General features: G+C 38.1%; 1 protein-coding gene across 1 annotated transcript; it reads left to right on the top strand.

Moving 5' to 3' along the window:
- Window positions 1–12,702: 12,702 nt before the first annotated feature.
- LOC111412302 (cysteine proteinase inhibitor A-like) lies at window positions 12,703–13,520 on the top strand. The gene is made up of 2 exons (XM_023043179.1): window positions 12,703–12,960; window positions 13,114–13,520. The coding sequence occupies exons 1-2, from the start codon at window positions 12,805–12,807 to the stop codon at window positions 13,303–13,305; spliced, it is 348 nt and encodes a 115-aa protein (XP_022898947.1). The 5' UTR covers window positions 12,703–12,804; the 3' UTR covers window positions 13,306–13,520.
- The last annotated feature ends 200 nt before the right edge of the window (window positions 13,521–13,720 follow it).

Genomic DNA, 13,720 nt, shown 5'->3' with positions numbered 1-13,720 from the left:
TTGAGGGTGATGAGGCATTGAGAAGTCCTTCCTTATGCCTAACTCGTCGCATAATTCTCGCATCTTCCTGTTGTCGAATTGTCTTCCATTATCGGACACTAAGGAGTGGGGAATGCCAAACCTACAAATGATGTTCTTCCAGACGAATTTAGTAGTGTTCGCCTCGGTGATCCTGGCAAGGGGTTCAGCCTCGACCCACTCAGTGAAGTAGTCAATGGTGACAATGGCAAAAGTTGCGCTTCCTCTTCCTTTTGGGAGTGGACCAATAAAGTTAATGCCCTACTTAGCGAATGGCCAAGGGCTAGTTACTACAGAGAGGCTTTGAGAAGGCTGCCTTTGAATATTCGAGAAGCGCTGGCACTTGTCACATTTCTGGACAAACTGGCACGCTTCCCTTTTCAAGGTTGGCCAGAAGTAGCCTTGACGGAGAACTTTGTGTGTCAGAGTCGTTCCTCCGGAGTGATTTCCACAGATTCCCTCATGGATTTTCCTGGGTATGTATGTAGCCGGTTTGCCCCCCACGCATCGGAGAAGTGGCGAAGCGAAGCCTCTCTTGTAAAGAGTATCTTCTTGCAGGACGAAGTGTGCAGCCCTCCTTCTTAATTTTTCGTGCCTCGCTTTTAGAAGTAGGCAGTGATTGATCCTTCAGATAGGCGATGATAGGCTGCATCCATAATGGGGTGCCTTCTATCCATAGTCCCTCTTCACCTCCGGAAGTAGAGGGCCTTGATAAGTGTTCAATAGGGACAACCTGCCAGTTTTGAAAGGGCATCTGTATGTGTATTTTCTAGGCAGGGAACTTGAGTCAGTTGGAACCTTTCAAAATGAGGAACTAGGTCCAGAACCAACTTCAAGTATGCAACCATGCTACTATCCTTGGCCGCGAAGTTCCAATTGACTTGATTCACTCCAAGTTGAGAATCACTGCTCACCAGGAGCCTCTTGACCTGCTTCTCTTCAGCAAGTTTAAGACCTGCCAGAAGGGCCTCGTATTCAGCAGCATTGTTTGAGGCTTTGAGGCCCAACCCTACTGCGCAGTTTAGCTTGTGGCCTTTCGAGCTTTCCAAGACGATCCCTGCCTTGGAGCCAGTCTATCCTGAGGACCCATCTACGAACAGTTTCCATGTGGGGGGCTCGACTGGTTTCATTGTCGCCTCCATTTATGGGGTTTTGGCAAACTCAACCACGAAATCTGCAAGGGCCTGGCCCTTGATGGTGTGTCGAGATCGCAACAATAGATCGAACTCGCTGAGTTCGATTGCCCATTTTAGCAGGCGTCCTGATGTGTCTATTTTTTGCATCACCTGCTTCAATGGGAAGTTGATGAGAACTTCGATTGAGTGGGCTTGGAAGTATGTCCTCAATTTTTTTGAGGCTGTGATAAGGGCGAGTGCCAGTTTCTCCATGTCTGGGTAGCGTGTTTCAGCTGGGAGAAGAACTTTGTTGACGTAGTACACTAGCAGCTGGTGCTCCCTTTCTTCTCTAACTAGGACGGTGCTGACCGCCACGTCCGAAACCGCTAAGTATAGCAGTAGTGACTCATCTGGTTGAGGTTTCGAAAGGAGGGGTGCCTCTCCGAGGTCCTCACATTCAGAAGTCCATTGGAGCTTCTTTCCTTGCTTAAGCACATTAAAGAAAGGCGAACTTTTATCCGTGGCTCTGGAGATGAAGCGGCTGAGTGCGGCTATCCGACCATTGAGGCTTTAGACCTCCTTTGATTTTTGAGGTGACCTTATCTCTAACAGGGCCATTATTTTCATTGGATTTGCTTCAATTCCCCTTTGATTGACAATATATCCCAAGAATTGACCCGAAGCCACTCCAAAGGTGCATTTGAGGGTATTCAACTTCATCTTATATTTTATAAGTATCTGAAAAGTTTGGTCGAGGTGACTTACGTGTTCGGCTGCCCGGAGGCTTTTGACTAACATGTTGTCCATGTAAACCTCCATGATTTTGCCAATGAGTTCGGCAAACATTATGTTGACCAGCCTCTGATATGTAGCTTCGACATTCTTCAATCCGAAGGGCATGACTTTGTAGCAGTACAGACCTCTGTCCGTAATAAACGACGTAGCTTCCTCATCAGGTCAGAACATGGGTATCTGGTTGTACCCTTAGTATGCATCCATGAAGCTCAGCAGTTCGTGTCCAGCAATGGAATCCACAAGTTGGTCTATCCTTGGAAGTGGGAAGCTGTCTTTAGGGCATGCCTTATTCAAGTTTGTGAAGTCTACGCACACCCTCCACTTTTCACTGGGCTTTTTCACCGGGACCGGATTGGATATCCATTCCGGGTAGATGGCTTCTCTTATGAAACCACTGCAGCTAAGTTTGTTTACTTCATCTTTCAGTGCCTCGTACCTCTCCGGATTGAGGGCGTGTCTCTTCTGTCCATGGGAGGCACAAGAGGGGTTTGATGTTAAGATAGTGGCAACTGATCCTTGGATCAATTCCCACCATGTCTTCATGCTTTCAAGCGAAGACATCCAAGTTCCTTTTCAGGAAGCTTATCATTTCTTCTTTTACTTCGGGGAACAATGCCTTCCCTATACGCAAGACCTGACTGGGGTCTTCTAGGTTGGCGGAGAAAGTTTCCAGTTCTTCCATTGGGGTTGCATTTGGTTCAGAGTCAATTATTCGGGATCTAACTCATCAAGAGAGTGCCCTTGTTCAGGGGCCTTGTCCATGTCGACGTCTTCTTCTTGTTCAGAGGTATGCCCTTGTTCAGGGGCGTTGAGCATTTCCACATCTGTACTGGTTTCAGTGGGAACCTCAGTTAGGATTATATTAATAGTTCGGGACTTTGAATTTCGTAGCGAGTTTAAGTAGCATTATCTGGAGCCCATCTGATCGCCTCGGACCGTTACGATCCCATGTTTAGTTGGGAATTTCATACACAAGTAGTGGATGGATGTGATGGCCCAAAGATCTTTCAAAGCGGGTCTGCCTAATACTCCATGATAGGCCGATCTGTGGTCCACCACTAAGAATTTAATGAAGTGTTGGGCCACTAGGGGAGTCGAACCCATCTCGATGGGCAGAGTGATCTGCCCTTGTGGGACGATGATGTCCCCAGTAAATCCGAATAGTGGGTCGATCATGGGGATCAACCCATATTCAATCTGCATTTTGTCAAAAGTGGAGCCGAACAATATGTTCACTGAACTGCCATTATCGACGAGCATGCATTTGAGCCCATTTCTAGCTACTACGACTCTCACAACCAGTGCGTCGCAATGGGGATGGTGGACTCCTTTTGCATCTTCCTGGGAGAAGGTGATTGGAGTCATCCTATCGGCCGCTTGCGACTCGTCTACAATGTAGGTAATCATTGGTGGGTCCTTTGCTTCCATTGTGTAATTTCTTTGGGCGTTCCTGGTGTTGCCACCGATCTGAGGCCCCCCAATGATTGTGTCGATCTCCCTGATGACTTGGATTCCAGAGAATGGGGCCTGATCTCTCTGTCTAGATTGACCTCGGTCCCTGGATTCTCTTCTCCTAGGTGATTGCCCTCTCTCTCTCCGGTTCGGAGAGGCGAATCTACGAGGATATTCACTCCTGCTGGAAGGGTGTGGGTTACTTCGATCAGAGCATCGATTAGCGTCTCGACACTCACTAGTGTCATGCCCATAGAGTTGGAGGAACATGCAAAACCTTGCCCCTTTCAAGGGCCTGTTTGACCTTTTCTTCTTCTTCTTACTATCAGCTCTTCCAGATGGTCCCACTTCGACAGGAGCATTCTCGTATGCCAACACCGACACTGCATTCAATGTGGCGGAAGCCAGTGCTTGTTCGAAGGTGGGAGCTATTGTATGACCTGCTTGAGTCTACTGCAGAGTGACGAGGTGTGCTGCGGGTCCTCGACCTACCTGCCTTTGAGGCGGAGAGAGTCCCTGTACGGCACGGTTGCGATGATCAATCATTTCTTCACTCACAATTTCAACTCTCATCATTTCTACGAGTTCGTCATAGGTGGAAGGATTCTTGCTGCGCACGTCCCTCCAAAACAAAATGTTCATGTTGAGGCCGCATTCCAGGGTTAAAAGGGCTTCTCTGTCAGTGACCTGTTCGCAGTACGTGATTTCATCCGTAAACCTGGCGAGATAGCTTTTCGGCGTCTCTCCAGGGGCCTGCCTCATGTCTTGCAGGCGTTGCACTGGGGCCTCTCCTTCTCTTCTTGAGAGGTACTGATTCAAGAATGCCTTCTTCAAATCTGACCAACTTCTAATGCTTTGGGGAGGAAGCCTGCTGTACCACACTTTGGTGGCTGCACCTAGTGTTAAATGGAAAGCTCTACATTTCAAAGCAGGCGAGGCTCTCCTGAAACTCATTGTGTCATGTACTTGGTGAGGTGCTTCTCCGGGTCCCCTTTCCTTCATACTTGGGGATCTTAGGGGGCATAAAATTTGTTGGCATTGGGAAGCTTCGGATCTCCCTTGAGAAAGGGAGGTTATCATCGTCATCGTCAATCTCATAAGACCGACAGGGCCCATCTGACCCTTCATCATCTTGAATGTTCTGGAGAGGTGGAGGTGCTTCTCCTCGACTTCTCCAATCTACTAGTTCCTCCTGTCTCTCCTATTTCTAGGAGGAGGAGGAGCCTGTCCTTGTTCCTGATCTGGCTGAACCAATCCTTTCACTGGGTGGACCCTATTGCTAGGACCCTCCCTTATCCGGTCGAAGACACTTACCGACCTCTGTTCCTCATATTCTTGAGGGAAATTATCCCCCAAGTGTGGTTCTGATGGCTGGTTTCCTTACACATAAGATGTGTCTTCGACGTCCATCTGTCTTTCGGGGGGGGGCGTTCTGTGTGCCGGCTTATATGGCCTCGGGAGCAAGATACAGGGGCTTCCTGTACCGGATAAGATCCTTGGGGCATTTGATAGCCCAGATGACCCTGGGCTTGCATGAGAAGTTCATGCATCGCCATATTCTGAGTTGTGATGTCTTTCATGCCCGCCGCTATATGGGTCATCCCTTCAGTGAGCATGGTTGTTATTGGGCCTTGGTTACTCTGGTGAGTGACATTGTTATGGAGCACCTCTTTTTCAGAGGCCTCTCTCATGGGGTTGTCATCTTCATGGATATAACTCATCCTATCTCTTTTTTCAAGGGTGGTGAGAACTTCGATTATAACTCGACTTTGTTCTTTTTCAAGAACGTGCCATTTTCAAGGTTAGTCGCTAGTTTTCTGGTGATTTCTTGGGTGGAGAATGCAGAACTTTAAACAGGAAGTGCTTCCCACAGACGACACCAATCTGTTGATCTCGAAAATTGGACCTTCCACGTGGCCAACTGAGAGCTACTCCACATATTCCTCCCTGCGCACAATCAACGCACGGTCAGATGCACACGACTGGGACCAGCGAGGGTGGTGGCGGTCGTATACACTCCGACGGTCAAGTCAGGTTCAGGTGGTCGGAACAATGCCCAGGGGTTGTGCAAAATAATATGGGGGAGGAGAAAATATATATACTTGCTATGGAGTGCTATGTAGTAAGAGTTTCATTACCTTTGCCTCTTGCTAACCCTTGAGTATTTATAGGTGGAATGAACCGTTGGATGTGGGGTACGTGTATACATCTGACGGTATGAGGTGTTTGCTCATAGGCGTCAATCAGCCGCGTCTGTAGAGTGAACGGGTAATTGCTTCTCCCGAGTTGAGTTAACATAAAGTTGACAAGTCACATCAACTAGCCTTATGGAGATGTCAAATCAATTTAAACCTTGGGGCAAAAATGATCTTAGCAGAGATCTCCTTCTGAAATTGGAGGCGAATTTTCTGACAGAGGTCTCCGGAGTGTACTTCGCCTCGACCTCAGGGGCGAGGGCGCTTCGGTAAGTTCAGAAAGATCACCTATGTATTACAGTGTGATAGCAGGTCGTTGACATTGGAGAGATCACTTTGGAACCACTTCGAATGGGTGTCTAGCAGATCGGAGTGTGTGGTGGTGGACATTCCGAGGTGGTTTAGATAGGGACATAACAGCTGCCACGATCACCTCTGGAGGAATTAACCCGATTGAAGGATTTGAGAACAGCATTGAGATTGAATGTCTCGCTCATTTTGTCGTTGATGAATACAACAAAAAATAGGTTCCTTCTTCTTCTTTTTCTTCATTACAATTACCTGCGACTTTCATGACTATGAAATTTTGGAATTGAGTCTGAAATCTCATTTATTTTTCTTTCTTTATGATTGCAGAATGCACTAGCTCTGGAATTTAAGAAGGTATTGGATGCGAAAGGTTCATGTACTACCTAACTCTGGAGGTGTTCGACCGCGTGGAGAAGAAGAAGAGAGAGTGTGAAACTAAGGTGTGGGTCAAGCCAGATAACTCCAAGGAATTGCAGGAATTCAAGTTCTTGGCGATGCCTAACTAAGCTTTGTCATTGGAATCCTATAGCAGCAGTTCATTCATAAATAAATAAAGCAGTATTGCTAATGTTAAATGTTTGAATAAACTACGAGTGTATGGTATCATGACAAGCAATAATATGGATACGAGTCCAAGTATTGTTACCTGAAAACTTAATGCTATGAACTATCAATTTACTTAACCCTAGCTTGTGTTTGAACGAACTTAAATTCGATTATGTTTCAATATGTGGAAATAAAACTAAAATTTGTAATTAAAAGTTAACCCAACAATCAACACGCAAAAACTTCACAAAAGGTTTTCATGAGATTAACTTGTTAGGAGTTTTGATTTCATTTAATTCAATTTATGCTTATTTTCGTTTAACATACAATAACCTTACATACGAGTGTTAAAAATCATTGTTCGAATTAACTAATAATCTCCTTCGATCAAAATTAATTCTACTTAATGGCGCAAACTCACTACATCTCTAAGTTTGTTCCAACACATAACATGCATTAATTCAAAAAAATTCAATTTGAAGGTAGCATAGCATGCAGAAGTATCTCTCGATTTCTTATCCAAGTTTATGTTCCTATTGTATGAGCTAGATGTGTATATTATCTTTCGATGTAACGCCTCGAAAATTTTAAAATATTAATGTATTTATTTTATATGTTATATTTTTATTTTGAAAAAAGAAAAAAATTGGACTAAAATGAATTAGATTTTAAAGGCATATTTTATTTGTGTCAAATAATTAAATTTTGATAGAACGAGATTTTATATATCAATATTGGGCTCGTGGGATAACTCGTAATTAATTATGTATGTTAGGCTCGAGAAAAAGTCGATTCGGATAAGTTAGACTAAAGATAATAAAGTTTATGGTCCTTGTCAATTATTGGTAATTGTTTATAATTTTAGTTGTGAATTTATAATGGATACCAACGTGTAGACCTATATAACATTTTGGACACTTCCTTGATATAGTACACTGCATCCATTATTTGGTGCCACCAAAAGAGTAAATTGTCCTTTACTTGAATTAATTAAGTTGGCCTTTCCTTTCCTTGTATTTCATTAGTTGATGGACATGTTACATTTTAAATTGAAACAATGTGTAACTTAGGCAATTATATAGTAAATGTGTGTCCATATACGGTGATGGAAGAATTATGAATGATTCATAGGTATATCTCACGCGGATAATTATGACATACCTTAAATAAGAACATCAAATTGGGAATAATAGATGAAAGATTTTTCTTTTAGGTTTTAAATGCATATTTTATTAAATGTCGACAGAGTGAGTATGAGTATACCTATATTGGGCTCATTTCGTAGCTCGCATTCAATAACATATTTTCGACTCAAGAAAATTTAAGTTCTTCTAAGTTAAACCTAAGTTTTTCCGATTCAAAGAAACGTAGGTAATAAGTATTATTTTTACTATTTAATAATATTTCTTTTAAGATAACAAGGAAAGAAAGTAATATTTTATCATATAATTAACGTTTATCTTTGTTATTAGAAAAAGAGATTCAATTGTCTTAATTGTTATTTACCTTTTATCCACCAGCAATTCAATTTTTTTCTTGTGCGTGATTTGAGCATTTTAACAAACGAGAGAGAGATATTTCTAGTTGATTTGATTGATTGATGGATAGAGGAAAATGAACTTCACTTATTGTAAGAAGACTTTTACCTTGATTTTGGAATATAATATTAACTTAACATTTAGGACTTTTGATGTTCCCAAGATAACACACGTTTCTTTTGGTCTAGCTTTGAATAATTTATTATATATACTTTTGTACAAATCTCTTGGCGTGATTCATGACATTCATGACCTTTGTACTATTAGTGTATCAACTCTCTTTCAATTAGAATTGAAATAATTGCCTTAATTTCATGCACGTGAATGTGTGAAAAGAGCATAAACAAATTTAACTATTTATGGGAAAACGCGTAGAATACTCTATAAATGTTATGAATTATTTTGTGTAGAACAAAGATAGTCACAGATAGAGAGGAAAACAAATTGGGGGCGTGAATTTTTTATTTTCAACAATCAAGGTAGGATACTTTTATGTGCAAGTGTATGTCCTTTCAATATTATGATTTTTATGCGTGATTTATTTCATGAAATGCTAATTGTTTCAATATTTGAGTATTCAATAAATTAAAAATCTTTGAATTAAATATTTCCGCTTCAAGTATGTGTTGTGAAATGACATTGGTGACACCCCAAAATCTAAGTCAATAAAATTTGGAGCGTTACATTCGATCTCAATATAAACCCTATATAAATCAATTAGTGATCAAACAATTGAATTAGACTAACACACATTAAGTAGTTAACATAATAAAGGTATTATTTAACAAAAATGACCTAGGCTACATTGCTCATCCTAACATGTAGAACTTTAGCCATTCATCGTAGCACAAAAAAATAAAAATAAAATATAAATAAAAAATAAAAAAAAATGCAAAAGTTAAAAAGTCATCACCAGGTTTTTATGACAATGAAAGGAGAAAAAGAGCTACACTATTGTTGATATCGCCACAAGAATCCCAGAACAATTCTTCGACCTTAATCTTGCAATGCTTCCTCATTTATCATTCAGTACCAAATAACGGTGAGCCCATTTATCATTTCCATTTTTTAATCAGTATATGTTTTTTCAATTGTTCACCAAAAAATTTGCACCTTCTGAAGTTATAAATAATAAACTCCCAACTAATTTAATTGCACTTCTCTTGAAAAATGAAGGGTGCAAAATGGATAAACAATTGGGGTGAGTTTGATTGCAAGTATGGAATTTTTATGGAAAGGTTGCCTAGAATTTATTTCTATGAAAATTATTAATTAAATATGTTCGATTGATTTAATTTTCAACCTAAAAATTATTATACTTGTCCATTTTTTTATTTGTGGGTAGATGAAAGATAAAGGGGATAGATGAGAGAAAAAGAAAGTGAATTACCTGGAAAATAAAAATCACATCTCTCAAAAGAAAATATTTTCCTTGTTTTGAGGAGAATATGGTCGCGTTACCAAAAGTTGGAAAACATTTTTCATGAAATAATTTGTTAATCAAACACCCAAAAAGTAGGAATTTGGGTGAAAAAATGACATTTTTCATGGAAAAATAATACCAATCAAACACACACTTAATGTTAACAATTGTGATAATAGATTTTAGTATCTTATACAGATGGTTGATCAGGCGAAACACTAGTGGTGGCGGGCAGCAAGGGAAGGGTATAAGAAAAAAATAATGCAGGAAGAAGAACAAATGTAATGAAATAAAGAAACTTAGAATGGTAGAATTGTGAAAGAAGTATAAAAGAATCTTATAACAAGTTCTATAACAAAAAGGAATTCCATAACAGAGAAAAATTCTGTCAGGTGGGATTTCTAGAAAATTTATCCAGCTCATCTTTTTTCAAAACATTCTTGTCCTTCCAGCTTGCTAGAGAATCCAATGTTGAAATTTTTATAAAACTTGAGCTTTATAAACTTTATGAATTACCAAGATCTCCATGTCAAATCACTAAAAAAATTAATTAATGTGGAACATACATTAATTCATTGAGAATAACTCCATATTAGTGGATTTTGATTCTAAATCTTAAATCTTGAAATCTGAACTGCAATCTTTTCATGTTGACTTCTTTACTTTTAATCTTGAATTTTGCCTCCTTTGATCCTTTGATTCTTGTTATTTATTTTGCTTCTTGAGCCATATATTTGTTTCTTGAATTCCCTCTTCATTACTTTTTATTGTGGGTATTGGATCATTCTTTTCAATATGCTTTCTCTTAATTCTTCTTATGCTAATAGGAGGCACAAAGAACGAGAAGTTACATATGAATTGGGGACCAAAACGATATTTATATTTTCATATGTATTTTTGTTCATCAAGGAAACACAACCCTAATGAATCCGGTCTTTACACATATAATCCGACACATACTTTATTTAGATGCCCTAAACCCAACAATTTAATTTTTATTAGATCGCTTTAATTTTGGACTTAACTTCAAGATAACCTTACACATAATTAATTACATATGTATGCTCGCACAAGAAATTAATAAATCAACATCCAAAGCTCGTTGGCATTGCTGAATGTGTGCTGGTTGCTTAATGCCGTTGGTGTTGGTGGTAGTATTGATGTTGGTGTTGGCGTTGTGGTGGTGGCAGTGGCGAGGATGATAGTCGTGGCCGTGGAATTGGATGAAGAGTTCCTGATCAATATTTTGAGTTGTGATCAATAAGTTAGTTAATTTGTGATCAATAAATAATATATCACATTAAATAATATGTGACATAAAAGAATGTGCATTGCGACTCAAAATTTTGGTAATCTGTAACTAATTAATTCGACAATTTGTGATTGAAAAATAATATGTTACCAATTAATTTGATAATTTATGACCGGTGAATAAATTGTGACCTATAAAATTTTTGATTTGTCATTGCGAAATAGTTTGTGACAAATAAATTTTTTTTATTTGTGTCTGATAAATAATTTGTAACCAGTTAATTCACTAATTTGTGATCAAACTTTATGGATTGTAACCTTAATATATTTAATTAATGAAATACATTTTTAACTAATTATTTCATAAGTAAAATTTCATAATATTTGATTTTTGAAATTTCAAACCTTATTTCTTAGTTTTGAAAAGAATCATAGTTAAACTTTTATATATGAAATTTTCTCAAGTAATTGTAGGTCCATTTTATTGCTTAAATTAAGGATGTAAGTACCCAAGTGTTTTGGGTCTCGTATTCAGTCCCATCTTATTGTTTTGTTGTGACTTTTCAAAAGAATAGAGGATCCAACTAAAAAAAAAAAAGTAAAGAAAAATTTTTGTTGGGCTTTTAAACTTTTAAATTTTTTAAGAAGCTAGGCAATGGCCTAGGTTGCTTGCAGCCAGGGTCACGATTGGCCTGCTAGCATTGATGGTGGTAATTGTAGTGGGGAAAATAGGTAGGGCAGTGATAGTGATATTGATGGTAGAATTGATAATTTCCTTGTGGTATTTTTTAGTGGATGGTGGCAGAGACGACTTAGGTGGTGTAATAATATTGTTACAAGTGGTAATGGTGATGACGAAGGCAATAATGACGACAATGTAGTAATAAATGTTACATTTGATGATGATGAATTGTAGTGCCTATTTGATACTCATTAATTTATTTTGAGGTTTGCTACAAGATCATTTTCAACCATACATTTACACAATAAAAAGTTCTACATGAGTATCAAAAATTTTTTCGTACTTTTTAACCACACATTCTCCTAAAAATACTATTCAAAACTCATTCTTTTCCCAATTAATGAGAATCAAATAGGCTCAAGTAAAGTAACAAGATATATTACAAGTGATAGTGACGATAGTGTAACAATACATGTTATAGGTAGTCGTGTAGGTAAACTTAGATTATATATTTTAATTTTAAAAAAAAAACATAGTTTTCAATGAAGAATCCAAAAGAGATATTAAAAATTGAGAATTTAAGACAAGGCCTGGGCAAAAAAAATCGAAAGACCAAACCAACAAAATCAAATCGACTTTTGTCGATTTGACATAAACAATTGGTTTGGTTTGGCTTTCTTTTAAACAAAACCTTGGTGGGTTAGTTTGAAATCTCAAACAACTGGTTAATCGAATAAACCCAACCTACTTACATGTTTACATTTTTTTTAAGAAAAATAAAAATAAAAAATAAGCCATAATCTCCTAACTATATCTCAATTCCCTCTAATCTATGATATTGTTGTCGATAATTAATAGCATTGAAAATTTTCTTTTACAAGCTCATTATGTTATACTTAACATTTTTTTTCCATATTTAGGCAGTCATGCTACATAATACATAAAAAAATAAATTCTTAAATTTTTTGTTGATCTGTCTCTATTAAGCCGATTTTATTTGTTAGTCAGCAGCTTTTGTAATATAAAATTATTAATCTGTGTGGGCCTAAAACTTGAATATTATTTTAAAAAAAATTCAATTTTGATTAAAAATCCAAACCAACTAACCGAACCGAACCAAACCAAATTGAAGAGCTAAAATGGGTTGATTTGGGTTGAAATTCACCCAAACCAATTAATTTGATTTTAATTTTGGGTTGAAGTCGAAATTGACCAAAATCAAATTGCGCCCTACCCTCTTTAAGGCAAACGTTGAAAGCCAACAACTTCTAAAAAATCTTATCCCATAATACAGGCCACAAATGGAAAATGTTTCACGTGTATTTCATTTGATTCTACAGGTTTGCTGATTGGACAATTGCAAGTTTCACTCTTTCCCCAGTCCCTCTATAAATCACTTGAACTACCTTCAATTATTCACACACCAAAAGAAAAGAAAGAGAGAGTTTTCTTAGCAAAAAAAATTCAGTTATCTGTGAGAATGGCCGCCACGACCACCTCTGGAGGAATTAAGCTGAGAGAAGATTTGGAGGAGGAGCCAATCGTTGGAGGAATTCACCCGATTGAACGGTTTGAGAACAGCCTTGAGATTGAATGTCTAGCTCGTTTTGCTGTTGATGAATACAACATAAAACAGGTCCCCCCCCCCACTCTTTTTGTGTTGATTAATCTTCAACTACGATTATTTTTTGCATATTATTAATTACAATTACCTGCGATTTTCATGATTGTATGAAATTTTGGAATTGAGTCTGAAATCTCATTTATTTTTCTTCCTTTATGATTGCAGAATGCACTAGTTCTGGAATTTAAGAAGGTATTGGATGCGAAACATCAAGTGGTGGCAGGGTTCATTTACTACCTAACTCTGGAGGTGTTCGACCGCGTGGAGAAGAAGAAGAAACAGTGTGAAACTAAGGTGTGGATCAAGATACGTGACTCCAAGGAATTGCTGGAATTCAAGTTTGTTGGCGATGCCTAAATAAGCTTTGTGATTGGACTCCTATAGCAGCAGTTAATTCGTAAAATAAATAAAGCAGTATTGCTAATGTTAAATGTTGGAATAAACTACATGTGTATGGTATCGTGACAAGCAATAATATGAATACGAGTTCAATTATAGTTGTCTGAGAATGTAATGCTATGAACTATCAATTTACTTAACACTAGATCGTGTTTGAATGAACTTAAGTTCAATTATGTTTCGATATGATATGTGGAAGTAAAGCTAAAATTTGTAATTAAAATTTAAAAGAAAAATCAGCACGCAAAAACTTCATGAAAGGTTTTCATGAGATTAACTTTTTAGTAATTCTGATTTCATTTAAGTCAATTTATGCTTAATTTTGTTTAACATGCAATAACCTTACCTACGAGTGTTTTAACAAATTATTCGA

This window comes from Olea europaea, chromosome 16 (genome assembly GCF_002742605.1).
Source record: "Olea europaea var. sylvestris chromosome 16, O_europaea_v1, whole genome shotgun sequence".
In the NCBI taxonomy this organism is placed as follows: domain Eukaryota; kingdom Viridiplantae; phylum Streptophyta; class Magnoliopsida; order Lamiales; family Oleaceae; genus Olea; species Olea europaea.
The sequence above is the reverse complement of the archived record's forward strand: the minus strand, read 5'-3'. Positions and strand labels throughout refer to the sequence as shown.